Source organism: Delphinus delphis, chromosome 19, assembly GCF_949987515.2.
Source record: "Delphinus delphis chromosome 19, mDelDel1.2, whole genome shotgun sequence".
Taxonomy (NCBI): domain Eukaryota; kingdom Metazoa; phylum Chordata; class Mammalia; order Artiodactyla; family Delphinidae; genus Delphinus; species Delphinus delphis.
The window spans coordinates 36765272-36791877 of NC_082701.1; the positions used below are offsets into that span (position 1 = coordinate 36765272).

The 26606-nt window shown below is 37.4% G+C and overlaps 1 protein-coding gene across 5 annotated transcripts in view; it reads left to right on the forward strand.

Moving 5' to 3' along the window:
• CA10 (carbonic anhydrase 10) overlaps window positions 1–26606 on the forward strand; it is a 619793-nt gene that overhangs the window by 62289 nt on the left and 530898 nt on the right. For 3 of the 5 annotated variants that reach the window (XM_059998257.2, XM_059998253.2, XM_059998252.1), the window contains exon 2: window positions 13057–13092. The exons of the other annotated variants lie outside the window; for them this stretch is intronic. In XM_059998257.2, coding sequence (XP_059854240.1) covers window positions 13057–13092 — 36 coding nt within the window. The remainder of the gene's footprint in view (window positions 1–13056; window positions 13093–26606) is intronic. 5 annotated transcript variants of the gene reach the window in all.

Consider the following 26606-nt stretch of genomic DNA (forward strand, 5'->3'; position numbering starts at 1 on the left):
TTAACAGATGAGTGAATAAAGCTGACATGGTATATATATAAAATGGAATATCCTTCAGGTATGAGAAAGAAGGAAATCCTGCCATTTTTGACAACATGGATGGATCTTGAGGGTTTATGCTAAGTGAAAAAAGCCAGAGAAAGACAAATATTGCATGATATCACTTATATGTGGAATTTTTAAAAAGTTAGGCTCAGAAACAGAGTAGAAAAGTAGTTGCCAAGGGCTGGGGTTTGGGGGAAATAGGGAAAGCTTAAGATGAATAAGGTCTGAGGATATAATGTAAACCATGACTATAGTTGATAACACTGTATTTTGCTAAGAGAGTAGAACTTAAATGTTCTCACCAAAAACAGGAAAAAAAAAAAAGATAAATATGTGGGGTGATGCATATGTTAATTAACTAGATGGGGAGGATCCTTTAACAATGTGTATGCATATCAAATCGTCATGATGTACACTTTAAATATCTTACAGTTTTGACAATTATATCTCAATAAAGCTGAAATAATTTTTAAAAAAGAAGTGATCAGAGCATGTGGATAGCAGGTAAAAAATCTAATAAATGCAATCCCTGAATCCATGAATTTATATTCATGTCAAGATTAACTGTCTTCCATATAGGGTGGGGTAAGTGAGTGTATATCTGGGATAAGATGCATTTTGGATTTTGCTTAATTTTAATTCTTAAAATTAAGAATCATTTCTCATTCTTAAATCTGTAATGCAGTTGAGAAAATTTTATTTACCAACATTCTTCTTGAGGAGAACACTGTATTTTTTTGGAAAAATGCTCAGAAAAATTGCTTAGTAAGGGGTGGAGACATGTTTTAAGTGCCCTTGTTTTCCTGAAAATCTTGGTGTTTGGGTTTGCCTCTTAAGAACTGAGGGAGTGCGGAATATGAGCGAAAGTAATTTAAAATTCCACAAGGGAAGGAACAGGATCCAGGAAAAGAGAGCCACATGTGGCAGGGTGGCTAAGGAGGGATTTTGGAGAAAATAATTGTTTGTGGATTTTAATTTTTAGTGAAATGCCGTGAACTCCAAAATATGATCATTCTTCATGACTCCATCACTCTTCAGTACAGACTACCAAGAAAAAAAGAGCAGAAAAGAGAGAGAGAGGGAGGGAAGGAGGAAGGAAGGAATTCATTAACTAGTGTATCTACAAATTACTTTAGAACATTCCTATTTAAATCTTGTGCTATATGTGTTTAGCTTAATTTTATCCATACCCTGGGAAGAGCTAACATTTGAAGTGCCTTGGAAAAGAATACATACTCCAGAGGGTAGCATTTGAGAGACAATGATGAGGAGCCAACAGTTCAAAGGCAGCCGTGATAAGCAGTCAACATTCCATATCTGAATCTACACCTAGAGACTTTGTGGATTAGCACAAGAAATGTTAGAAATAATTTTTTATTGGTGAAATGAATGTTATTCAAAACATGTGGATTGGCTAGAAGTACCATATGGTCACCACTGCCCTGGAGTGAATGAGGTATGAGGATCTAGCAAGCCCCAAACCCTTGCACTGCTTTCTAGGTGCCCATAGCTTGGTCCTATGTCCAGCTTCTTAGTAGAAGATTTGGTTGCCTGATTCCAACTAGAAGATTGGCTGGATTTTGCTGCTGACATAGTGTCATATTTGGCTCAAATAACCCTTTCACAGAAGAATCCTTCGGAAAGTGCCTCAAAGAACAGAGAGATGGTGCTTTACCACCTCACAAAGAAAGTAAAAACTTTTGTGTATATGCTCATGAATACAGGTCTGTATGTGTTGTAGAAATCAGTTGGAGACATGTATATATTGAAGCATCCCATATAGTGACCAATTATGGGGGAAGGGACCTAGCCCTCACCAGTATCTCATTACTGGAGGACATTGACATGCACCCTAAAATCCTCCCAACTGAATGGCAGCACTGGCTTAAACCATACTCAGGCTTGCTGAGACTAGACTTCTTATGGGAATCTATTAAAGATCTGAGTTGACAACTGTGTGGAAAAGGGAGCAGTTGATATTGAGACCATGAGTCAGAGTAGCAAAAAAAAAATATTTAGAAGGCATAGTTGGCAATCAGGACAATTATTTCCTTCAAAGGGTACAAAACTATAATATAGGAAAGACTTTGCTAAGTCATATAGTAAGACTGAGAAATCAAAGGAGGGCAAGACAGGTACCAGTGATGGGGGCTGGGGCATTGGGTGGATATCAGAAATGGCTTGATGGGGGAGATACGTTTGAGGATGAAAGAGATTGTCAACATACCAAATGAGAGTGAGGGTATAGGGAGAAGGCTGTCAGCAAGGGGGTATTTTAAGAGTCAGGAATGGTAATGGGGGAAATGGGATATGACAAGACATATTTCAAGAATTTTGAAAGGTTTAAATGCTGTAGGGGATATTACATTTCATTTCATCTCCCTGATTACTCTGTTTAGAAGCTACTTGCCTCTCTCTTGACCACTTTCACAAAGAATTGTTTGTTTGTTTTCCTTTGTAGTTATGGTAGGGTCATGCCAGATGTTGGCTTGTCTGTTCTTGAGATTGCTGTTACACTTGAGAATACGTTGTACCTTTTTGATCTCAAACATAGAGAAAATGGAGGAAGATAGGAACCCTTCATCTTTTCAATGTCAAAACCACCTGTGTTGATATACTGTCTCTTTTCTTTCCCTCCTATTTCTATGAAGACAGTGTCTATGTAACTATCAAAAACCAATCCGAATGCTTTCGATCTAGATCCCAATCTCTTTTTCCGTCTCAATGTTTTTGCTCCTGCAATATCTTCCTTCACTCCTGAATCATCATATTATCCCTCTTCATTCCCATTATCATACAAATATGCCCTGGGATCTCCTGTGAAAAACAGTTGATCTCTTGTTTCCCTCCAGCTCTTACTTTTTGCTCGCTTCACATAAAATCTTGAGATATTTGTCTAAAAGCAGTATTCCACTTCCTCATTAGCATTCTCTTCCCAACTCACCTGATAGATTTCCTTCCCCATCACTCCTCTACAGCCACTGTTGTCAGGGTCACCAGTAATCTCTGTGTTGCCAAATTTGGCAGGTGATGGATGCTCTGTTCTTATCTACCATGACCTTACAGTGGCATCAGATATGGTTCACTACTGCCTCCTTGAACCACTTCTTAGAGCTCGCAAGACTCCACATCTTTATTCTTCCTCTTCTTTATTTGGCAACTCTTCAAATTCCTTGGCTGGCCTTCTCTAATCAATCTGTAAGTGTGACATCTGGTGTGGGTCTGCCCTAGTAACCACCTAGGTTCTTTCACTCCAGCTCCAATAGCTAGCCAGTTCTCCAGGACTCTGTTTCCCACAGCTGTCTTGGCATTTACATGTGGATGTCTAGCCAGAATCTCAAATTTACCATGGTTAAAGGAAACTCTTGCCTTTTACCCTCAAACGTCCTCCACACTACAACTTTCCCCAACCAAGTAAATAGCCTGAACACCCAACTGATTACTAAAGCCCAAAAAATCAAAGTAATTCTAGATACCTAGTAATTCAGTATGAAGGCAAGCTTTCTGGACTCTACCTCTAAAACAAATCCAAAGATGTCAAGGATCTCTAATGGCTGCATATCACACTTAGAATAAAATTTAAACTTCTTACCCTGACATCTGTAGCCAACAGGATCTAGCCCCTTCCTACTTCCTCATTGTCAGTGTGTACCGCCCGCTACCCCCACTCATTATGCTCTAGGGTAGCTTAAGAGCCATTTTGATCTGTGAACATGCTAAGCACTTTCCTGCTTTAGGGTCCAGTACCATCTATTTTCTCTACCTGCATTTTTTCCCTTGTCATCTATATATGATTTCTTCCTTCTAATCCAGATCTCAGACTAAATGATATCATCTCTAAGACGCCTTTTCTCACCACCCAATCCATGGTAGCCACCTTGCCACTCTTTCACCTCTTGCTATTATTCTTGGCATATGAAGTTCTTCTTGTTTATTTATTTACAATATATAAATTTTCTGGTCCCAGAAAGATGTAAGCTCCATGAGAGAAGGCACTTGTCTTTGTACCTAAAACAGTGACTGCCAGATATGAGTGCTCAAAAAATCTTTGTTAAAATAATGAACGAAACATTGTAATAGTTTGTCTTAGAACTTTAGCTCACTGGAGGATTGCTTTAATTTAGCAATGGACCTTTAGACAGAGTAGCAGAAGCTCAGGTGCATTGTTGGAAGCAACTTTGGATATATCGTCTCTATAAACTGACCTGGTTGAGTAAGAATCAGAATGCAAAATCACTAGCCTCCAAATTAGTGTGGATGCAGTTATATGTTTGTACAAAAAGATACTAACACACATGAAAAACGAGAAAGAGTTGAGTTTAACCTCAACTCTTCCTAAAAAGACTTAGAAGACTTAGGTCAATATGTGTCCTTAGTATGACACTTGCCAAAATGTTGATGTGACATTGGGCTGGGTTGTTAGCGCTGTTGTATAAGACTTAGGATAGTGTTAGTACCATTATATTCCAAGTTGGTGAGACCCTCGCTACTCAAAATGTTGTCCTCAGACCAGCAGCACTGGAATGATCTGGCAAGTTGTTTGAAATACGGAATCTCAGGCCCCATCCCAGACCTTCTGAATCATAATCTACATTTTAACAAGATCCTTAGATGTTTCATACACACAGTAATATATGACAAGCATTGTGCTTAGAACATTTCCTCATAAACCTAAGTATTGTTTTGGGTGCTATAATTTATGAGGGATAAAGACAAACCTGCTGCCTATCAACAGATGATTAGCATAAGAACATGTGAGTGTATATATATACATATATATGTATGTATGTGTGTATATATATGTGTGTGTGTGTGTGTATATATATATATATATATATATATATATAATGGAATATTACTCAGCTATAAAAAAGAATGAAATATTTCCATTTTCAGCAATGTGGATGGACCTAGAGAATATTGTGTTCAGTGAAATGTCAGATAGAGAAAGACAAATACTATATGATACCACTTATATGTGAAATCTAAAAAATAATACATATGAATCTATATACAAAACAGAAACAGACTCACAGACATAGAAAACAAACTTATGGTTACCAAAGGGGGGGGGGGAAGGACAAATGGGACTGACAAATACAAACTACTATACATAAAATAGATAAGCAACAAGGATTTACTGTATAACACAGGGAATTATATACAATATCTTGTAATAACCTATAATGGAAAATAATCTGCAAATAAATAGAATCACCATGCTGTACACCTGAAACTAATACAGTGTTTTAAATAAACTATACTTCAATTAAAAAAAAAGAAAAGACAAGCCTGAAAGAGAGTAACTGGGGTGGTGAAAATACCTGAAACCAGGTCGCAAGTGAAGGTAGCCCCCTTCCAGAGGAGACAGTCAAAATATGTTAGAGTAGGCCTGGGCACCAACCATTCAAAACAGGTCGACTCTAGCACAGGAGCAGGGTCCTAGAGCATACTTCACTAATGTCACTCCTTCAATTAGTATAGAGATATTGGGGAACTATCCCTGGAAGGGGTCAGGGTAGCCAGGTGATTGGGGGAGAGGAGATAAAGAAGGGGCTTGTGGCAATGGCTTTTTATCACAAATAATTTTTATATAAACGTCAATATTTTAATAAATGGTGTGGTGAAATAGTAAATATTTTTTGAAATCATCCTCTTTCTGTCATTTGTTTCCTATACATACCACTATTATTGGCTTGTCATGTTATTGTGTTATTAGTTGATTCAATGTCTGTCTCCCCTACTAAACCATATCTCCTTGATGGCATAACCTATGTCTTATTCCTGACCTCAGTGAATACTCAATTAACGTTTGCTAAAGTGAATGAATGAACAAACAAATAAACAAGTGAATATGTAAAGCAGTCATAAGGTCAGACTTATTCTTTGTCATCTTAGAATGAAAAAACAGTGTACTGGGTGGAAATAACAGTGAAGATTTGGGTTTAACCTTAAAGAAGAAACTTCTGTTAAGAAAGTATAAGAAAATAGATTGAGCTTCTCTGGCAGGAGTCAAATTCGCTGGTACCAAAAATATTCAAATAATCTAATAAACCATTTGCTGTATAAGCTGTATAAACAAGCCTGTTTATAGATGGTGAAACTCAAATAGCCATAAATATCTGAAAAATTTGCTCAGCCTCACTGGGATTCAGGGGAAATTAAAATTGCAGAAGCTTACCATTTCAAAAACATCATATGCACATATTTTAAAATCTGATTGCACCAGCTGTGGGTATAGGGTATGGTGGTTTAAACTGTTATAACCACTTTAGAAAGATCTAATTTATTTCAAGATAGACATATTCTATAATTCAGCAATTCTACTTTTAGGCATCCATTCTAGATTTTTTAAAAAAAACTTAGATATCTTAGTGCATAAACAATGAGATCTACACAAGAATCTTCATTGCAGCACAATTTGAAATGGCTAAAAAAAAGTGGTGGACTCCAACTATTTATTAGTAGAGGAATGGATGAATCAATGATAATTTATAAGGGTATACTACACAGCAGTTAAAATGAATTGAGTCTGCAATATGATAAAGGAGAAAAGCAAGCTGAAAAGTATGGATATGGCTAAATACATTTTACATAACTTTAACCATGCCCTAAACAATAATTTATGGGGATTATGGGTACAAAACCAAAATGATGCATGCCAATGATTTATTCCACCTCTAGAAGTGAGGTACCTCAAGGGAGGGCGTGATAAGGAGAAGGATGGGGAGTAGAACTTCAGCTCTACCTGTAATATTTATTTTTTTTATTTTATTTTATTATTATTATTATTTTTGCAGTACGCGGGCCTCTCACTGTTGTGGCCTCTCGCATTGCGGAGCACAGGCTCCAGACGTGCAGGCTCAGCAGCCACGGCTCATGGGCCCAGCCGCTCCGTGGCATGTGGGATCTTGCTGGACAGGGGCACGAACCATGTCCCCTGCATTGGCAGGCGGACTCTCAACCACTGCACCACCAGGGAAGCCCCTATTTTTATTTTTTAAAGAAGGAGATCCTGGCACATTTAGCATGTCAACTTCTCTTCCAAAAGTGTGAGGGAGACATTGGTGTATATTATTGCCTGATCTTTCTGGTATTTTACAACATATAATAAATTTTGAAAATTAAGGGGAACAAATTATCATGGAAGTTAAGGAGGTGGAGAATAGGAGCATCAGTTAGATTCTATTGGAAGCTTGTTCACTGGGGTGGCCTGGAACTTTTTCCCTAAGGGTGGACAGAAAAAGGTAGACCTGGGGTTCTGAGACTTCTAGTCATTACACAGCTAAGCCTCATAAGACACTTTCACAGGCTTCTTGCTGAGTCCTTGATTCCTGACAGCAGGAGCTCTGTTTTCTTTAGGGGGAATACCCACCAAGTTCAAAAAGGAAATGCAGGTCAGAGAAAATGTGATGGATAGAGATCAATGAAGTCCTCAAGTCTGTTGTGGGGGGGGGGGACCCTCAGACCTGCTTCTTCATTAACCTCAGCTCCTGTGCCCCTATATTGGCAGCCAGGTGAACCTTATCACCATGCTTCCTTGTACATTTCCTTATCGCCATGCTTCCTTGTACATTTCACAAGCATTATCCTGTCAGATGTTAACAATGCTTGTGAGATAAGTCATGGCATCTTGGTTTTACAGGTGAGGAGGCAAAGGTTCAATAAATTAAATGGTTTGCTCAAGATCAGGCAGTTAACAAAAGGAAGTGTAGATTGTACCAAAGTTTTCTGACTCTGATTATTCTCTTTCTAACACTTTCCAGATTTTTTGTGTTGTTCCCTTACCTGCATCCAACATGGTCTTGATGTAGCAAGAGGCATATATAAAAAATATTTGTCAAATGGAAACAGGGTCAGAGTTTGGGGACTGGAGAGAAAAAGAGGGAATGGAAGTAAATATACTAAAACCCAGTCCAGGAGAGTAATTAATTTAGTACTGAATTAGTGTGTGCTTCCTGGCAAAAGTGAGATATATGGTTTTATGGGTGTTTTTAAAACATCTTTATTGGAGTATAATTGCTTTAAAATGGTATGTTAGTTTCTGCTTTATAACAAAGTGAATCAGTTATACATATACATATATACCCATATCTCTTCCCTCTTGCATGTCCCTCCCTCCCACCCTCCCTATCCCAACCCTCTGGGTGGTCACAAAGCAGCAAACTGATCTCCCCGTGCTATTTGGCTGCTTCCCACTAACTATCAGTTTTACATTTGGTAGTGTATATATATACATGCCACTCTCTCACTTTGTCCCAGCTTACCCTTCCCCCTCCCCATGCCCTCAAGTCCATTCTCTAGTAGGTCTGCATCTTTACTCCCATCTTACCCGTAGGTTCTTCATAACCTTTTTTTTTTTAGATTCCATATATATGTGTTAGCATATGGTACTTGTTTTTCTCTTTCTAACTTACTTCACTCTGTATGACACACTCTAAGTCCAACCACCTCACTACAAATACCTCAATTTCGTTTCTTTTTATGCCTGAGTAATATTCCATTGTGTATATGTACCACATCTTCTTTATCCACTGATCTGTCGATGGACACTTAGGTTGCTTCCATGTCCTGGCTATTGTAAATAGAGCTGCAATGAACATTGTGCTACATTACTCTTTTTGAATTATGGTTTTCTCAGTGTATATGCCCAGCAGTGGGATTGCTAGGTCATATGGTAGTTCTATTTTTACATTTTTAAGGAACTTCCATACTGTTCTCCATAGTGGCTGTATCAATTTACATTCCCACCAGCAGTGCAGGAGGGTTTCCTTTTCTCCACACCCTCTCAGGCATTTATTGTTTGTAGATTTTATGATGGCCATTCTGACCAGTGTGAGGTGATACCTCAATGTAGTTTTGATTTGCATTTCTCTAATGATTAGTGATGTTGAGCATTCTTTCATGTATTTCTTAGCAATTTGTATATCTTCTTTGGAGAAATGCCTATTTAGGTCTTCTGCCCATTTATGGATCGGGTTGTTTGCTTTATTGATATGGAGCTGCATGAGCTGCTTGTAAGTCTTGGAGATTAATCATTTGTCAGTTGCTTCATTTGCAAATATTTTCTCCCATTCTGAGGGTTGTCTTTTCATCTTGTTTATGGTTTCCATTGCTGTGCAAAAGCTTTTAAGTTTCATTAGTTCCCATTTCTTAATTTTTGTTTTTATGTCCATCTCTCTAGGAGGTGGGTCAAAAAGGATCTTGCTGTGCTTTATGTCATAGAATGTACTGCCTATGTTTTCCTCTAAGAGTTTTATAGTGTCTGGCCTTATATTTAGGTCTTTAATGTATTCTGAGTTTATTTTTGTGTATAGTGTTAATGAGTGTTCTTATTTCATTCTTTTACATGTATCTTTCCAGTTTTCGCAGCGCCACTTATTGAAGAGGCAGTGTTTTCTCCATTGTATATTCTTGCCTCCTTTATCAAAAATAAAGTGACCATAGGTGTGTAGGGTTATCTCAAGGTTTTCTATCCTGTTCCACTGATCTATATTTTTGTTTTTGTGCCAGTACCATACTCTCTTGATTACTGTAGCTTTGTAGTATAATCTGAAGTCTGGGAGCCTGATTCCTCCAGCTCTGTTTCTCTTTCTCAAGAGTGCTTTGGCTATCGGGATCTTTTGTGTTTCCATACAAATTGTTAAATGTTTTGTTCTATTTCTGTGAAAAATGACAGTGGAAGTTTGATAGAGATTGCACTGAATCTTTAGATTGCTTTGGATAGTATAGTCATTTTCATAATGTTGATTCTTCCAATCCAAGAACATGGTATATCTTTCCATCTGTCTGTGTCATCTTTAATTTCTTTCGTCAGTGTCTTATAGTTTTCTGCATACAGGTCTTTTGTCTCCTTAGGTAGGTTTATTCCTAGATATTTTATTCTTTTTGTTGCTATGGTAAATGGGTGTGTTTCCTTAATTTCCCTTTCAAATTTTTCTTCATTAGAGTGTAGGAATGCAAGAGATTTCTATGCATTAATTTTGTGTCCTGCTACTTTACCAAATTCATTGATTAGCTCTAGTAGTTTTCTGGTAGCATCTTTAGGATTCTCTATGTAGAGTATCATGTCATCTGCAAACAGTGACAGCTTTACTTCTTTTCTGATTTTTATGCCTTTTATTTCCTTTTCCCTCTGATTGCTGGGGCTAAAACTTCCAGAACTATGTTGAATATTACTAGTGAGAGTGGGCAATCTTGTCTTGACACTGATCTTAGAGGAAATGGTTTCAGGTTTTCACCATTAAGAATGATGTTGGCTGTGGGTTTGTCATACATGGCCTTTATTATCTTGAGATAGGTTCCCTCTATGCCTACTTTCTGGAGGGTTTTTATCATAAATGGATGCTGAATTTTGTCAGAAGCTTTCTCTGCATCGATTGAGATGATCATATGATTTTTGTCCTTCATTTTGTTAATATGGTGTATCACATTTATTGATTTGCATATATTGAAGAATCCCTGCATTTGTGGGATAAACCCCACTTGATCATGGTGTATGATCCTTTTAATGTGCAGTTGGATTCTGTTTGCTTGTATTTTGTTGAGAATTTTTACATCTATGTTCATCAGTGGTATTGGCCTGTAGTTTTCTTTTATTGTGACATCTTTGTTTGGTTTTGGAATCAGGGTGATTGTGGCCTTGTAGAATGAGTTTGGGAGTGTTCCACCCTCTGCTGTATTTTGGAAGAGTTTGATAAGGATAGGTGTTAGCTCTTCTCTAAATGTTTGATAGAATTCTCCTGTGAAGCCATCTGGTCCTGGGCTTTTGTTTTTTGCAAGATTTTAAACCATAATTTCAATTTCAATGCTTGTGTTTGGTCTGTTCATATTTCTTCCTGGTTCAGTCTCAGAAGGTTGTGCATATCTAAGAATTTGTCCATTTCTTCCAGCTTGTCCATTATATTGGCATATAGTTGCTTGTAGTAAGCTCTCATGATCTTTTGTATTTCTGCAGTGTCAGTTGTTACTTCTGCTTTTCTATTTCTAATTATACTGATTTAAGTCTTCTTCATTTTTTTCTTGATGAGTCTGGCTAATGGTTTATCAATTTTGTGTATTTTCTCAAAGAACCAGCTTTTACTTTTATTGAGCTTCACTTTTGTTTCTTTCATTTCTTTTTCATTTGTTTCTGATCTGATCTTTATGATTTCTTTCCTTCTGATAACGTTTGTTTGTTGTTTGTTTTTCTTCTGTCTCTGATTGCTTTAGGTGTAAGGTTAGATTGTTTTTTTGAGATGTTTCTTGTTTCTTAAGGTAGGATTGCTATAAACTTCCCTCTTAGACCTGCTTTTGCTGCATCCCATTGATTTTGTGTCATTGTGTTTTCATTGTCATTTGTTTCTGGGTATTTTTTGAATTTCTCTTTGATTTCTTCAGTGATTTCTTGGTTATCTAGTAGTGTATTGTTTAGCCTCCATGTGTTTATATTGATTTTTGATTTTTTTCCTGTAATTGATATCTAGTCTCATAGCATTTTGGTTGGAAACTAGATACAATTTCAACTTTCTTAAATTTACCAAGGCTTCATTTGTGACCCAAGATATGATCTATCCTGGAGAAAGTTCCATGAGCACCTGAGAAGAAACTGTATTATGTTGTTTTTGGGTGGAATGTCCTATAAATATCAATTATGTCCATCTTTTTTAATGTATCCTTTAAAGCTTGTGTTTCCTTATTTATTTTCATTTTGGAAGATCTGTCCATTGGTGAAAGTAGGGTGTTAAAGTCCTGTAGTATGATTGTGTTACTGTTGATTTCCCCTTTTATGGCTATTAGTATTTGCTTTATGTATTGAGGTGCTCCTATATTGGGTGCATGAATATTTACAATTTTATATATTCTTTTTGGATTGATCCCTTGATCATTATGTAGTGTACTTCTTTGTCTCTTGCAATAGTCTTTATTTTAAAGTCTATTTTGTCTGATATGAGAATTGCTACTCCAGCTTTCTTTTGATTTCCATTTGTATCAAATGTGTTTTTCCATCCCCTATCTTTCAGTCTGTATGTGTCCATAGGTCTGAAGTGGGTCTCTTTTATACAGCATATGTACAGGTCTTGTTTTTGTATCTATTCAGCCAGTCTATGTCTTCTGGTTGGAGCATTTAATCCATTTACATTTAAGGTAATTATCAATATGTATGTTCCTATTACCATTTTCTTAATTGTTTTGGGGTTTTTATTGTATATCTTTCCCTTTTCTTGTGTTTCCATCCTAGAGAAGTTCCTTTATCATTTGTTGTACAGCTGGTTTGGTGGTGCTGAATTCTCTTAGCTTTTCTGTAAAGATTTTAATTTCTCCATCAAATTTGAATGAGATTCTCACTGGGAAGAGTAATTTTGCTTGTAGGCTTTTCCCCTTCATCACTTTAAATATGTCCTGCCATTCCCTTCTGGCTTGCAGAGTTTCTGCTGCAAGATCAGATGTTAACCCTAGGGGGATTCTCTTGTATGTTATTTGTTGCTGTTCCCTTGCTTCTTTGAATATTTTTTTCTTTGTATTTAGATTTTGATAGTTTGAGTAATTTGTGTCTTGGCATTTTTCTCCTTGGATTTATCCTGTATGGGACTCTCTGTACTTTCTGGGCTTGATTGAATATTTCCTTTCCCATATTAGGGAAATTTTCAATTATAGTCTCTTCAAATATTTTCTCAGTCCCTTTCTTTTTCCCTTCTTCTTCTGGGACCCCTATAATTCGAATGTTGGTGTATTTAATGTTGTCCAGAGGTCCCTGAGACTGCCCTCAATTCTTTTAATTCATTTTTCTTTATTCTGCTCTTCAGTAGTTATTTCTCTATTTTATCTTCCAGGTCACTTATCTGTTTTTCTGCCTCAGTTATTCTGCTATGATTCCTTCTAGAATCTTTTTAATTTCATTTATTGTGTTTTTCATCATTGCTTGTTTGCTCTTTTGTTCTTCTAGGTCCTTGTCCAACGTTTCTTGTATTTACTCTATTCTATTTCCAAGATTTTGAATCTTTACTATTATTATTTTGAATTCTTTTTCAGGTATACTGCCGATTTCCTCTTCATTTGTTTGGTCTGGTGAGTTTTTTCCTTGCTGCTTCATCTGCTGTGGCTTTCTCTGTCTTCTCATTTTGCTTAATTTACTGTCTTTGGGTTCTCCTTTTCGCAGGCTGCAAGTTTGTAGTTCCCACTGTTTTTGGTTTCCGCCCCTAGTGGCTAAGGTTGGTTCAGTGGGCTGTGTAGGCTCCCTGGTGCAGGGGACTAGTACTTGTGTTCTGGTGGATGAGGCTGGATCTTGTCTTTCTGGTGGGCAGGTCCATGTCTGGTGGTGTGTAGTGGGGTGTCTGTGGCCTTATTATGATTTTAGGCTGCCTCTCTGCTAATGGGGGTGGGGTTGTGTTCCTGTATTGCTAGTTGTTTGGCAATGGGTGTCCATGACTGTAGCTTACTGGTCGTTGAGTGTAGCTAGGTCTTGGTGTTGATATGGAGATCTCTGGGAGGTTTTCTCCATTTGATATTATATGTAGATTTGGGGCCTTTGGTGGACCAATGTGCTGAACTGGGCTCTCCCACCTCAGAGTCACAGGCCTGATACCTGGCCAGAGCACCAAGACCTGTCAGCCACATGGCTCAGAAGAAAAGGTGAGGGGGAGAGGGGGAGAGGGGGAGAGAGAGAGAGAGAGAGAGAGGGAGAGGGAGAGGGAGAGGGAGAGGGAGAGGGAGAGGGAGAGGGAGAGGGAGAGGGAGAGGGAGAGGGAGAGGGAGAGGGAGAGGGGGAGAGAGAGAGAGAGAGAGAGAGAGAGGAGAGAGAGAGAGAGAGAGAAAGAAAAAGAAAGGAAAGAAAGAAAGGAAGGAAGGAAGAAAGAAAGAAAATAATAAAGTTGTTAAAAGAAAAAATTAAAAAAAATAATTATTAAAAATTAAAATAATTAAAAGAATAATAAAAATTAAAAAGAAAGAAGGGAGCAACCAAACCAAATAAACAAATCCACCAATGATCATAAGTGCTAAAAACTATACTAAAAAGTAAGAAAAAGAAAAAAGGTCAGACAGAACCCTCGGACAGAGGGTAAAAGGAAAGCTATACAGACAATATCACACACACAAGCATACACTAACACACTCACAAAAAGAGAAAAAGGAAAAAAAATATGTATATATTGTTGCTCCCAATGTCTACTGCATCTATTTGGGATGATTCATTGTCTATTCAGGTATTGCACAGATGCAGGGTACATCAAGTTGACTGTGGAGATTTAATCAGCTGCTCCTGAGGCTGCTAGGAGAAATTTCCCTTTCTCTTGTTTGTTAGCACAGCTCCTGGAATTCAGCTTTGGATTTGGTTTTACCTTTGCATGTAGGTTGCCTTAGGGCATCTGTTCTTTGCTCAGACAGGAACGTGTTAAAGTAACAGCTGATTAGGCAGCTCTGGCTCACCCAGGCCAGGGGTTGGGATGCGTTCCGAATGTGGGGCGAGCCTGCGGCGGCACTGGCTGGTGTGATGTTGCAGCAGCCTGAGGTGTGCCATGTGTTCACCCAGAGAAGTTGTCCCTGGATCCCGGGAACCTGGTAGTGGCAGGCTTCACTGGCTTCTGGGAGGGGAGGTGTGGATAGTAACCTGTGCTTGCACACAGACTGCTTGGTGGCTGAAGCAGCAGCCTTAGTGTCTCATGCCCGTCTCTGGGGTCCGTACTGATAGCCGCAGCTCACACCCATCTGTGGAGCTCATTTTGGCAGCACTGTTAATCCCCTCTCCTCATGCACCTCAAAACAAAGAGACCTTGAAATGTTTTTTGTCTCTGTGGCAGTTCCGCAACTTTTCCCGGACACACTCCTGGCTAGCTGTGGCACACTAACCCCCTTCAGGCTGTGTTCACGCAACCAACCCCAGTCCTCTCCCTGGGATCTGACCTCTGAAACCCAAGCCTCAGCTCCCAGCCTCCACCCGTCCCAGAGGGTGAACAGACAAGCTTCTTGGGCTGGTGAATGCTGGCTGGCACCGATCCTCCATGCGGTAAACTCTCTGCTTTGCCCTCTGCACTCCAGTTGCTGTGCTGTCCTCTGTGACTCCAAAGCTTCTCCCCCCACCACCACCCACAGTCTCCACCTGTGAAGGTGCTTCCTAGTGTGTGGAAACCTTACCTCCTTCACAGCTCCCTCCCACTGGTGCAGGTCCCATCCCTATTCTTTTGTCTTTGTTTTTTCTTTTTTCCTTTACTCTATCCAGATACGTGGGGAGTTTCTTGCCTTTTGGGAGGTCTGAGTTTTTCTGCTGGCATTCAGTAGGTGTTCTGTAGGAGTTCTTCCACATGTAGATGTATTTCTGATGTATTTGTGGGGAGGAAGGTGGTCTCCACTTCTTACTCTTCTGCCATCTTGAAGGTCTCTGGTTGTTCTTTTTTTTTTTTTTTTTTTTTAAGGAAACTCCATACTTTTCTCCATAGTGGCTGTTTAATTTACATTCTCACCCACAGTGCAAGAGGGTTCCCTATTCTCCACACCCTCTCCAGTATTTACTCTTTGTAGATTTTTTGATGATGGCCATTCTGACTGATGTGAGGTGATACCTCCTTTGTAGTTTTGATTTGCATTTCTCTAATTACTAGTGATGTTGAGCATCCTTTCATGTGTTTGTTGGCAATTTGTATATCTTCTCTGGAGAAATGTCTATTTAGGTCTTCTGCCCATTTTTGGATTGGTTTATTTGCTTTTTTGATACTGGGCTGCATGAGCTGCTTGTGTATTTTGGAGATTAATCCTGTCTGTTGCTTTGTTTGCAAATGTTTTCTCCCGTTCTGAGAGTTGTCTTTTCGTCTTGTTTATGGTTTCCTTTGCTGTGCAAAAGGTTTTAAGTTTCATTAGGTCCCGTTTGTTTATTTTTGTTTCCATTTCTCTAGGAGGTGGTTCAAAAAGGATCTTGCTGTGATTTATGTCATGGACTGTTCTACCTTTGTTTTCCTCTAAGAGTTTTATAGTGTGTGGCCTTACATTTAGGTCTTTAATCCACTTTGCTTTTATTTTTGTGTATGGTGTTATTTTTGTGTATAACACAAAGAGTTTGATAGTGTCTGGACTTACATTTAGGTCTTTAATCCACTTTGAGTTTATTTTTGTGTATGGTGTTAGGGAGTGTTCTAATTTCATTCTTTTACATATAGCTGTACAGTTTTCCCAGCACCACTTATGAAGAGGCTGTCTTTTCTCCCCTGTATATTCTTGCCTCCTTTATCAAAGATAAGGTGACCATAAGTGTGTGGGTTTATCTCTGGGCTTTCTTTCCTCTTCCATTGATCTATATTTTTTTTATTTGTGCCAGTACCATACTGTCTTGATTACTGTAGCTTTGTAGTATAGTCTGAAGTCGGGGAGCCTGATTCCTCCACCAGGAAATTTAAAATTTTTATTTAAAAAAATTATTATTTTATAAATTAGTTTTGTTTTCTATTTCGCTTTTCGTTTTATTTAATTTATTTTTTTGCTGTTGTGGTTCTCTTTTGTTGTTGTTGATTGATTTTTATTGTTATTTTTCTAATATTTTTTAATTTTTAAAAATTTAATTTTATTTTTTAGTCTTTTATATTGTTTTGCTCCTTTTGTTGATTTCTGTTTCCTTTTTTTTTTTTTTTTTTTTTGCCATGCTGTGCAACTTGCAGGGTCTTGGTTCCACGACTGTGGATCAGCCCTGAGCTCTGTGGTTTGTTTGCTAATTCCAAACCACTCGACTAATACAGAATTTCAGATCCCAGGGAATATTAATTACTGTATGGTCTCTGGGGGTCCTCAGCTCGGCAGCAAGACCTGGCTCAACCCAACTGCCAGCAAACTCCATTGCTGGACAGCTCAGGCCAAACAACCTGCAAGACAGGAACACAGCCACACCCATCAAAAAAAAAAATGAGATGACAAAATAATATGTTACAGATGAGAGAGCAATGTCAAAACCTACAAGACCAAATAAATGCAGAGGAAATAGGCAACCTACCTGAAAAAGAATTCAGAGTAATGATAGTAAAGACGATCCAAAATCTCTGAAATAGAATAGAGGCACAGATTGTGACAATACAAGGAATGTTTAACAAGGACTTAGAAGAACTAAAAACAAACAAACAGTGAGGCACAAGACAATAACTGAAATGAAAAATACACAGGAAGGAATCAATAGCAGAATAAATGAGACAGAAGAACAAATAAACGAGGTGGAAGATAGAAGGGTGGAAATAGCTGCTGAGAAGCAGAATAAAGAAAGAAGAATGAACAGAATTGAGGACAGTCTCAGAGACCTCTGGGATAACATTTAACACACCAATATTAAAATCATAGGGGTCCCAGAAGAAGAAGGGAAAGAGAAAGGATCTGAGAAAATATTTGAAGAGATTATAGTCAAAAACGTCCCTAGCATGGGAAAAGAAATAGCCTCCCACGTCCAGGAAGCTCAGAGACTCCTATACAGGATAAACCCAAGGAGAATCACACCAAGGCACATAATAATCAAGCTAACAAAAATTAAATTCAATGAAAACATATTAAAGCAGCAAGGGGAAAGCAACAAATAACTACAAGGGAATCCCCATAAAGATATCAGCTGATTTTTTAGCAGGAACTCTGCAGACCAGAAGGCTGTGCCAGGAGATATTTAAAGTAATGAAATGGAAAAAACCTACAACCAAGATTACTTAACCCAGGAAAGCTCTCATTCAGATTTGATGGAGAAATCAAAAGCTTTACAGACATGAAAAAGCTAAGAGAATTCAACACCACAAAACCAGCTTTACGACAAATGATATAGGAAATTCTCTAGGTGGGAAACACAACAGAAAAAGAAGAAAAGACCTACAAAAACAAACCCAAAACAATTAAGAAAATGGTAATAGGAATATACATATTTATAATTACCTTAAATGTAAATGGATTAAATGCTCCAACCAAAAGATACAGACTGGATGAATGGATACAAAGACAAGACCTGTATACATGCTGTCTACAAGAGACCCAATTCAGATCCAGGGACACATATAGACTGATAGTGAAGGGATGGAAAAAGATACTCCATGCAAATGGAAATCAAAAGAAAGCTGGAGTAGAATACTCATATCAGATAAACTAGACTTTAAAATAAAGACTGTTACAAGAGATAAGGAAGGACACTATATAATGATCAAGGGATCTATCCAAGAAGACATAAAAATGATAAATATTTTTGCATGTAACATAGGAGCACCTCAATACATAAGGCAAATGCCAACTGTCATAAGCAGGGAAATTGACAGTAACACAATAATAGAGGGGTATTTAATACCCTAACTACACCAATGGACAAATCATTCAGACAGAAAATAAATAAGGAAACAAAAGCTTTAAATGACATAATGGACCAAAAAACTTAATTGACCTTTATAGGGCATTCCATCCAAAAGCAGCAGAATACACTTTCTTCTCAAGTGCACATGAAACATTCTCCAGGATAGATTATATGTTTGGTCACAAATCAAGCCTTGGTAAAGTTAAGAAAATTGAAATTGTATCAAGCATCTTTTCTGACCCAAATATTATAAGATTAGAAATCAATTACAGGAAATAAAACTGTAAAAAACACAAACACATGGAGGCTAAACAATATGCTACTGAATAACCAAGAGATCACTGAAAAAATCAAAGAGGAAATAGAAAAATACATAGAAACTATTGATAATGAAAACATGACAGCCAAAAACCTATAGAATGCAGCAGAAGCAGTCATAAGAGGGATTTTTAGAGCAATTCAATCCTACATCAGAAAACAAGAAGTCTCATATCAACAAACTAAGCATACACCTAAAGGAACTAGACAAGAACAAACACAACCCAAAGTTAGTAGAAGGAAAGAAATCATAAAAAACAAACCAGAAATTAATGAAATATAAATGAAGAAAAACAATAGCAAAAATCAATGAAACTAAAATCTGGTTCTTTGAGAAGATAAATAAAATTGATAAACCATTAGCCCAACTCCAAGAAAAAAAGGGAGAGGATTCCAATCAAAATTAGAAATGAAAAAAGAAAAATTACAACTGACACCACAGGGATACAAAGGATTATAAGAGACAAGCAATTTTATGCCACGAAAAAGGACAACCTGGAAGAAATGGACAAATTCCTAGAAAGGTACAAACTTCCAAGGGTGAACTAGGAAGAAATAGAATATAATAGACCAATCACAAGTAATGAAATTGAAACTACAATTAAAAACCTTCCAACAAACGAAAGTCCAAGAGCAGATGGCTTCACAGATGAATTCTATCAAATATTAGAGAAGAGCTAACACCCATGTGTCTCAAACTCTTACAAAAAGTTGCAGAGGAAGGAACACTCCCAAGCTCATTCTATGAGGCTGCCATCATCCTGATACCAAAATAAGACAATGATATAAAAAAAAAAGAAAATTACAGACCAATATCACTGATGAACATAGATGCCAAAATCCTCAACAAAATGCTAGCAAACTGAATCAAACAACACTTTAAAAGGATGATACAACATGATCAAGTGAGATTTATCCCAGGTAAGCAAGGATTCTTCAATATATGCAAATCAATCAATGTGATACATGATATTAACAAATTGAAGAATAAAAACCATATGATCATCTCAGTTAATGCACAAAAAGCTTTTGACAAAATTCAACACCCATTTATCATAAAAACTCTCCAGAAAGTGGGCATAGAGGGAACCTACCTCAACATAAGAAAGTCCATATATGACAAACTCACAGCAAACATCATTCTCAATGGTCAAAAACTGAAAGTGTTTCCTGTAAGATCAGGAGCAAGACAAGGATGTCCATGGTAGGCACTGTTATTCAACATAGTTTTGGAAATCCTAGCCATGGGAATCAGAGAGGAAAAAGAAATAAAAGGAATCCAAATTGGAAAAGAAATAAAACTTTCACTGTTTGCAGATGCCATGTTGCTATAGGTAGAAAATCCAAAAGATGCCACCAGAAAACTACTAGAGCTAATCAATGAATTTGGTAAAGTTGCAGGAAACAAGATTAATGAACAGAAATCTCTTGCATTCCTATACATTAACAACAAAAGATCAGAAAGAGAAATTAAGGAAACAATCACATTTACCATTGCAACAAAAGGAATAAAATACTGAGGAATAAACCTACCTAAGGAGGTAAAAAAAAAACAAAAACAAAAAACCACTCTGCTCAGAAAACTATAAGACACTGATGAAAGAAATCAAAGATGACACAAACAGACGGAGAGATATACCATCTTCTTGGATTGTAAGAATCAATATTATGAAAATGACTATACTACCCAAAGCAGTCTACAGCTTCAATGCAATCCTTATCAAATTACCAATGGCATTTTTCACAGAATTTGGACAAACAATTTTACGATGTGTATGGAGACACAACAGACTCTGAATAGCCAAAGAAGTCTTGAGAAAGAGAAACGGAGCTGGAGGAATCAGGTTCCCTGACTTCAGACTGTACTACAAAGCTACAATAATCAAGACAATATGGTACTGGCACATTACAGACAGTTAGATCAATGGAACAGGATAGAAAGCTCAGATATAAACCCACACACCTATGGTCACCTAATCTATGACAAAGTAGGCAAGAATATACAATGGAGAAAAGAGAGTGTCTTCAGTAAGTGGTGCTGGGAAAACTGGACAGCTATATGTAAAAGCATGAAATTAGAATACTACCTAACAACATACACAAAAATAAACTCAAAATAGATTAAGACCAAAATGTAAGACTGGACACTGTAAAACTCTTAAAGGAAAACATAGGCAGAACACTCTTTGACATAAATCACAGCAAAATCTTTTTTGACCCACTTCCTAGAATAATGAAAAGGAAAACAAAAATAAAGAAATGGGACCTAATGAAACTTAAAACTTTGGCACAGCAAAGAAAACCATAAATGACATGAAAATAATGGGTGTAAATATTTGCAAATAAAGCAACTGACAAGGTATTAATCTCCAAAATACACAAACAGCTCATGCAGCTCCATATCAAAAAAAACAAACAACTAAATCAAAAATTGGGCAGAAAACTTAGATAGACATTTCTCCAAAGAAGACATGCAGATGGCCAAGAGGCACATGAAAAGATACTCAACATCACTAATTATTAGAGAAATGCAGATCAAAACTACAATGAGTTACCCACCACAGACTGGTCAGAATGGCCATTATTAAAATATCCACAAAAAATAAATGCTGAAAAGGATGTGGAGAAAAGGGAACCCTCTTGCCCTGTTGGTGGGAATGTAAACTGATACAGCCACTGTGGAGAACAGTATGGAGGTTCCTTAAAAAACTAAAAATTGAACTATCACATGACCCAGCAATCTCACTACTGGACACATACCCTGAGAAAATCATAATTTGAAAAGACATGTGCATCACAATGTTCATTGCAGCACTATTTACAATAGCCAGGACATGGAAGCAACCTAAATGTCCATCAAAAGATAAATGGATAACAGAGTTGTGGTACATATATATAATAAATTATCACTCAGCCATAAAAAGGAATGAAACTGTGTCATTTGTAGAGAAGTGGTTGGACTTAGAGTCTGTCATACAAAGTAAAGTAAGTCAGAGAGAGAAAAACAAATATCATATGTGAATGAATATATGTGGAATCTAGAAAAATAATACAGATGATCCTATTTGCAGGGCACAAATCTAGATGCAGACCTAGGGAATGGACGTGTGAACATGGAGGGGGAATTGCGAGTGGGCTGAATTGGAGGATTGGGATTGACGTATGTGTACTGACATGCATAAAACAGGTAGCTAGTGGGAACCTGCTGTATAGTGCCGGGAGCTCAGCTCAGTTCTCTGTGGTGACCTAACTGGATGGGATGGGGGGAGTGGTACGGAGGTCCAAGAGGGAGGGTATATATATAAATCTGTATATATTTAAAGAATGCATGACCCAAAGGAATAGATTTGTAGAATTGCAGAATATTAACCTAATGATGGTAATCAGGGTGATTGTGGCCTCATCGAATGAGCTTGGGAGTTTTCCTTCCTCCGTAGTTTTTTGCAAGTGTTTCAGAAGGATAGGTGTTAACTCTTCTCTAAATGTTTAAGAATTCACCCGTGAAGCCATCTGGTCTGGGACTTTTGTGTGTTGGAAGTTTTTAAGTCACTGTTTCAATATCAGTACTTGGTCTGTTCCTATTTTCTACTTATTCCTGGTTCAGTCTTGGAAAGTTGTACCTTTCTAAGAATTTGTTCATTTCTTTTAGGTTATCCATTTTATTGGCATATAGTTGTTTGTAGTAATCTTTTAGGATCCTTTGTATTTCTGTGATGTCAATTGTGTCTTCTCCTTTTTCATTTCTAATTTGATTGATTTGAGTCCTCTCCCTTTTTTTCTTGGTGAGTCTGGCTAAAGGTTTATCAATTTTGTTTATCTTTTCAAAGAACAAGCTTTTAGTCTCATTTATCTTTTCTATTGTATTTTAGTCCCTATTTCATTTATTTCTGCTCTGATGTTTATGATTTCTTTCCTTCTAGTAACTTTGTGTTTTGTTTTTTCTTCTTTCTCTAGTTGCTTTAGGTGTAAGTTGCTTTAGGTGAAAGTTGCTTTAGGTGTAAGATTAGGTGGTTTATTTGAGATTTTTCTTGTTTCCTGAGATAAGATTGTATTGTTATAAACTTCCCTCTTAGAACTGCTTTTACTATGTCCCATAGGTTTTGGATCATTGTATTCATTGTCATTTGTCTGTAGATATTTTTTTTATTTCCTCTTTGATTTCTTCAGTGATCCATTTGTTGTTTAATAACATGTTTTTTACCCTCCAGGTATTCAGTAAAGTTGCAGGATACAAAATTAACACACAGAAATCTCTTGCATTCCTATACACTAATAATGCAACATCAGAAAGAGAAATTAAGGAAACAGTTTCATTTACCATTGCATCCAGAAAGAATAATGCTATCTAAGGGGGGAAAAGACCCATACTATGAAAACTGTATGATGCTGATGAAAAAATCAAAGGTGACAGAAACAGATGGAAAGATATACCATGTTCTTGGTTTGGAAGAAACAATATTGTCAAAATGACTATACTACCCAAGGGAATCTACATATTCAATGCAATCCTTATCAAATTACCAATGGTATTTTTTCACAGAAGTAGAACAAAATTTTAAAAATTTGTATGGAAACATAAATGACCTTGAATAGCCAAAGGAAACTTGAGAAAGAAAAGTGGAGCTGGAAGAATCAGCCTCCCTGACTTCAAAATATACTGCAAAACTACAGTAATGAAAACAGTATGGTACTGGCACATAACAGACATGTAGATCAGTGGAACAGGATAGAAAGCCCAGAAATAAACCCACACACTTATGGTCAATTAATCTACGGCAAAGGAGGCACAAGAGTATACAATGGAGGAAAGACAGTCTCTTCAATAAGTGTTGATGGAAAACTGGTCAGCTACATGTAAAAGAATGAAATTAGAACACTCCCTAATACCATACAAAAAAATAAGCTCAAAGTGGATTAAAGACCAAAATGTAAGACCGGACACTATAAAACTCTTAGAGGAAATAATAGGCAGAACACTCTTTGACATAAATCATAACAATATCTTTTTGGACCTGTCTGCTAGAGTAATGGAAATAAAAACAAAAATAAACAAATAGGACCTAATTAACCTAATGATGAGAGAGCATTTGCTTACTTTATAAACAAAATATTAACTGGGGAAATCTGACCAAGATGATGAAAACATTTTATTGACTGAGCTCTAAATAATTCTCAGTATATTTTCCACTTTTGTGCATGGTGATTTTTTTCTGAAAGCCAAGGGTGGTGTGGCTCTCAGGAATGGTATCTGCCTTGGCTGTGTGATAAAAGGCTATTTGTTTGTTGAGGCATTATTATTTTTTTTGTTTCTTGGTTTTGTTATGACTGCATGCAGCATTTATAACAGAGAAAGTTTGTTCTTGGCATTCTCAGAAATTTGGGAAAACATATTGTTTGAGGAAAAAAATAGTCATTTTGAAAAAATATATATATATATTTGTGTGTGTGTGTTTGTGTGTGTGTGTGTGGTATGCGGGCCTCTCACTGTTGTGGCCTCTCCCGTTGTGGAGCACAGGCTTTGGACGCACAGGCTCAGCAGCCATGGCTTACGGGCCCAACCGCTCCACGGCACGTGGGATCTTCCCGGACCGGGGCACGAACCTGTGTGCCCTGCATCGGCAGGCAGACTTCCCACCAGGGAAGCCCTTGAAGCACATTTTCCTGTTTTCCTTTAGAGATTCACTTTTGGAGAGGGTCTCAGAGAAAGCAGCCTCCCATAAGTTCTCTCTTTTCATTCCTAATAATCTGTCTTTGATTTACAAATGAGTAAACCTTGAGGGAACATTACACAGAGTTCTGAAAGTGTATGAGTAAAGGACAGAAGGAGCTTTCTGTAACTTATAACTCGAACTTTTCAAACTCTACTTCCATTTGGTTTTCCTAGGCAGAGAGTGCACATTTTGTTCCAGGACCCCATGGCATGGCAACAAGACTAAATCTCATCATTGCAGATTTATTGTGGAATTAGTCCGTATACTATCATAATATCTTGGAATTTTCTGACTACTGAATTCATAATCCTGAATAACTGAAGTTGGGTGTTCTGTTTAACTGATGACTACTCTTTTCTTTTACAACTCATTTAAAATCCTTATATAGGTAGTTGGAAAAGTAACAATATGATCACCAGAGACCTTAAATCACAATATTGGCTCCTTGTTGTAATTCTTCTGAAGGCTTTTACTCTTCTGGTTCTCAGTTTCTCCCTCTGACAAATGAGTGGGGGCAGAACACAGGATTTTAAAGCTCCCTTCTACATCTATAATTTGATGTCATATTTCATTTTTCTGAACAGGTTAACCCACATTTAGAAGAAAATGAAATTCAATTAAATAATTTCTTTATAAGATAATTATAATTCATTATATTCAATCTCTTATACTACAACTCATTCCAGCAGTGATTCTCACTGTATAGGAGTTCAAGAAATCATTGGGAGTTATGTTGAATATTTACTAACAGAAAAAGGTTACTCAGAGAAGGGGAAACCCTTCCTCCACTCAACTCCATCACCACTGAGTCTTTAATACCTTCAAGACTTTCAGTAAGCTTATTTCCTTGAAATTTGCCTCTTTTCATCTAACATTTAAATAAAAGGAAAAGTACCTGGGTCATCAGGTTTTTAGTAATTTGGTCTGGGCTCAAATGAGTTGGATTTACTGATTTATCAGCTGGCAAATCGTTAGAAGGATAGTAGTAGTGACTGAAAAAAATGCACAACCTAAAAGTTGAGAATTATGTTTTATTTGGACTATTGCCCAGGAAGGCAGCCTCTCAGATAGCTCTGAGGAAATCTTCCTAAGAAGTAAGGGAGGAGCCAGGATATATAGAAGTTTTGTTGGGAAAAAAAAAAATGTAGTCAAATATCAAAATAATCACAAAAATAGGGAAGATCCCACATGCCGCAGAGTGGCTGGGCCCGTGAGCCATGGCCGCTGAGCCTGCGCGTCCGGAGCCTGTGCTCCGCAACGGGAGAGGCCACAACAGTGAGAGGCCCTCATACTGCAAAAAAAAAAAAAAAAAAAAAATCACAAAAACAGACATCTCAAGTTAATAATTTTAGTGCTTTATTATGTAAGGGAAGATGCAAGAGTCTAAGTTTATTGCAATCATTTATTTAATATGCATGTTACCTATCTAGGGCCACTATCCCATTTTTCCTCCATTCTGAATCCCCCTCAGGGTACACCATAGGGTCAGCTGTGGTGGCTGCTGGTTTTATGACAGAAATATCCTTTGTTTACTGAAATGGCATGTGATGTTCTTTGTCAATAGCAGGAGAAAGAGAGAAAGAGAAAATAGAAGTGGAGGGAAGGGGTGTGATTTTTTTTTCCCCTTAGTGGTTTTCTTTTTTTTTTTCTTTCTTTAAACATCTTTATTGGAGTATAATTGCTTTACAATGGTGTGTTAGTTTCTGCTTTATAACAAAGTGAATCAGTTATACATAAACATATGTTCCCATATCTCTTCCCTCTTGAGTCTCCCTCCCTCCCAATCTCCCTATCCCACCCCTCTAGGTGGTCACAAACCACCTAGCTGATCTCCCTGTGCTATGTGGTTGCTTCCCACTAGCTATCTATTTTATATTTGGTAGTGTATATATGTCCATGCCACTCACTCACTTTGTCACAGCTTACCCTTCCCCCTCCCGATATCCTCAAGTCCGTGCTCTAGTAGGTATGAGTCTGTATTCCCGTCTAACCCTTTGGTACTTCATGACCGTTTTTTTTTTTTCTTAGATTCCATATATATGTGTAGCATATGGTATTTGTTTTTCTTTCTGAATTACTTCACTCTGTATGACAGACTCTAGGTCCACGCACCTCCTACAAATAACTCAATTTCATTTCTTTTTATGGCTCAGTAATATGCCATTGTATATATGTGCCACATCTTCTTTATCCATTCATCTGTTGATGGACACATAGGTTGCTTCCATGTCTTGGCTATTGTAAATAGAGCTGCAATGAACATT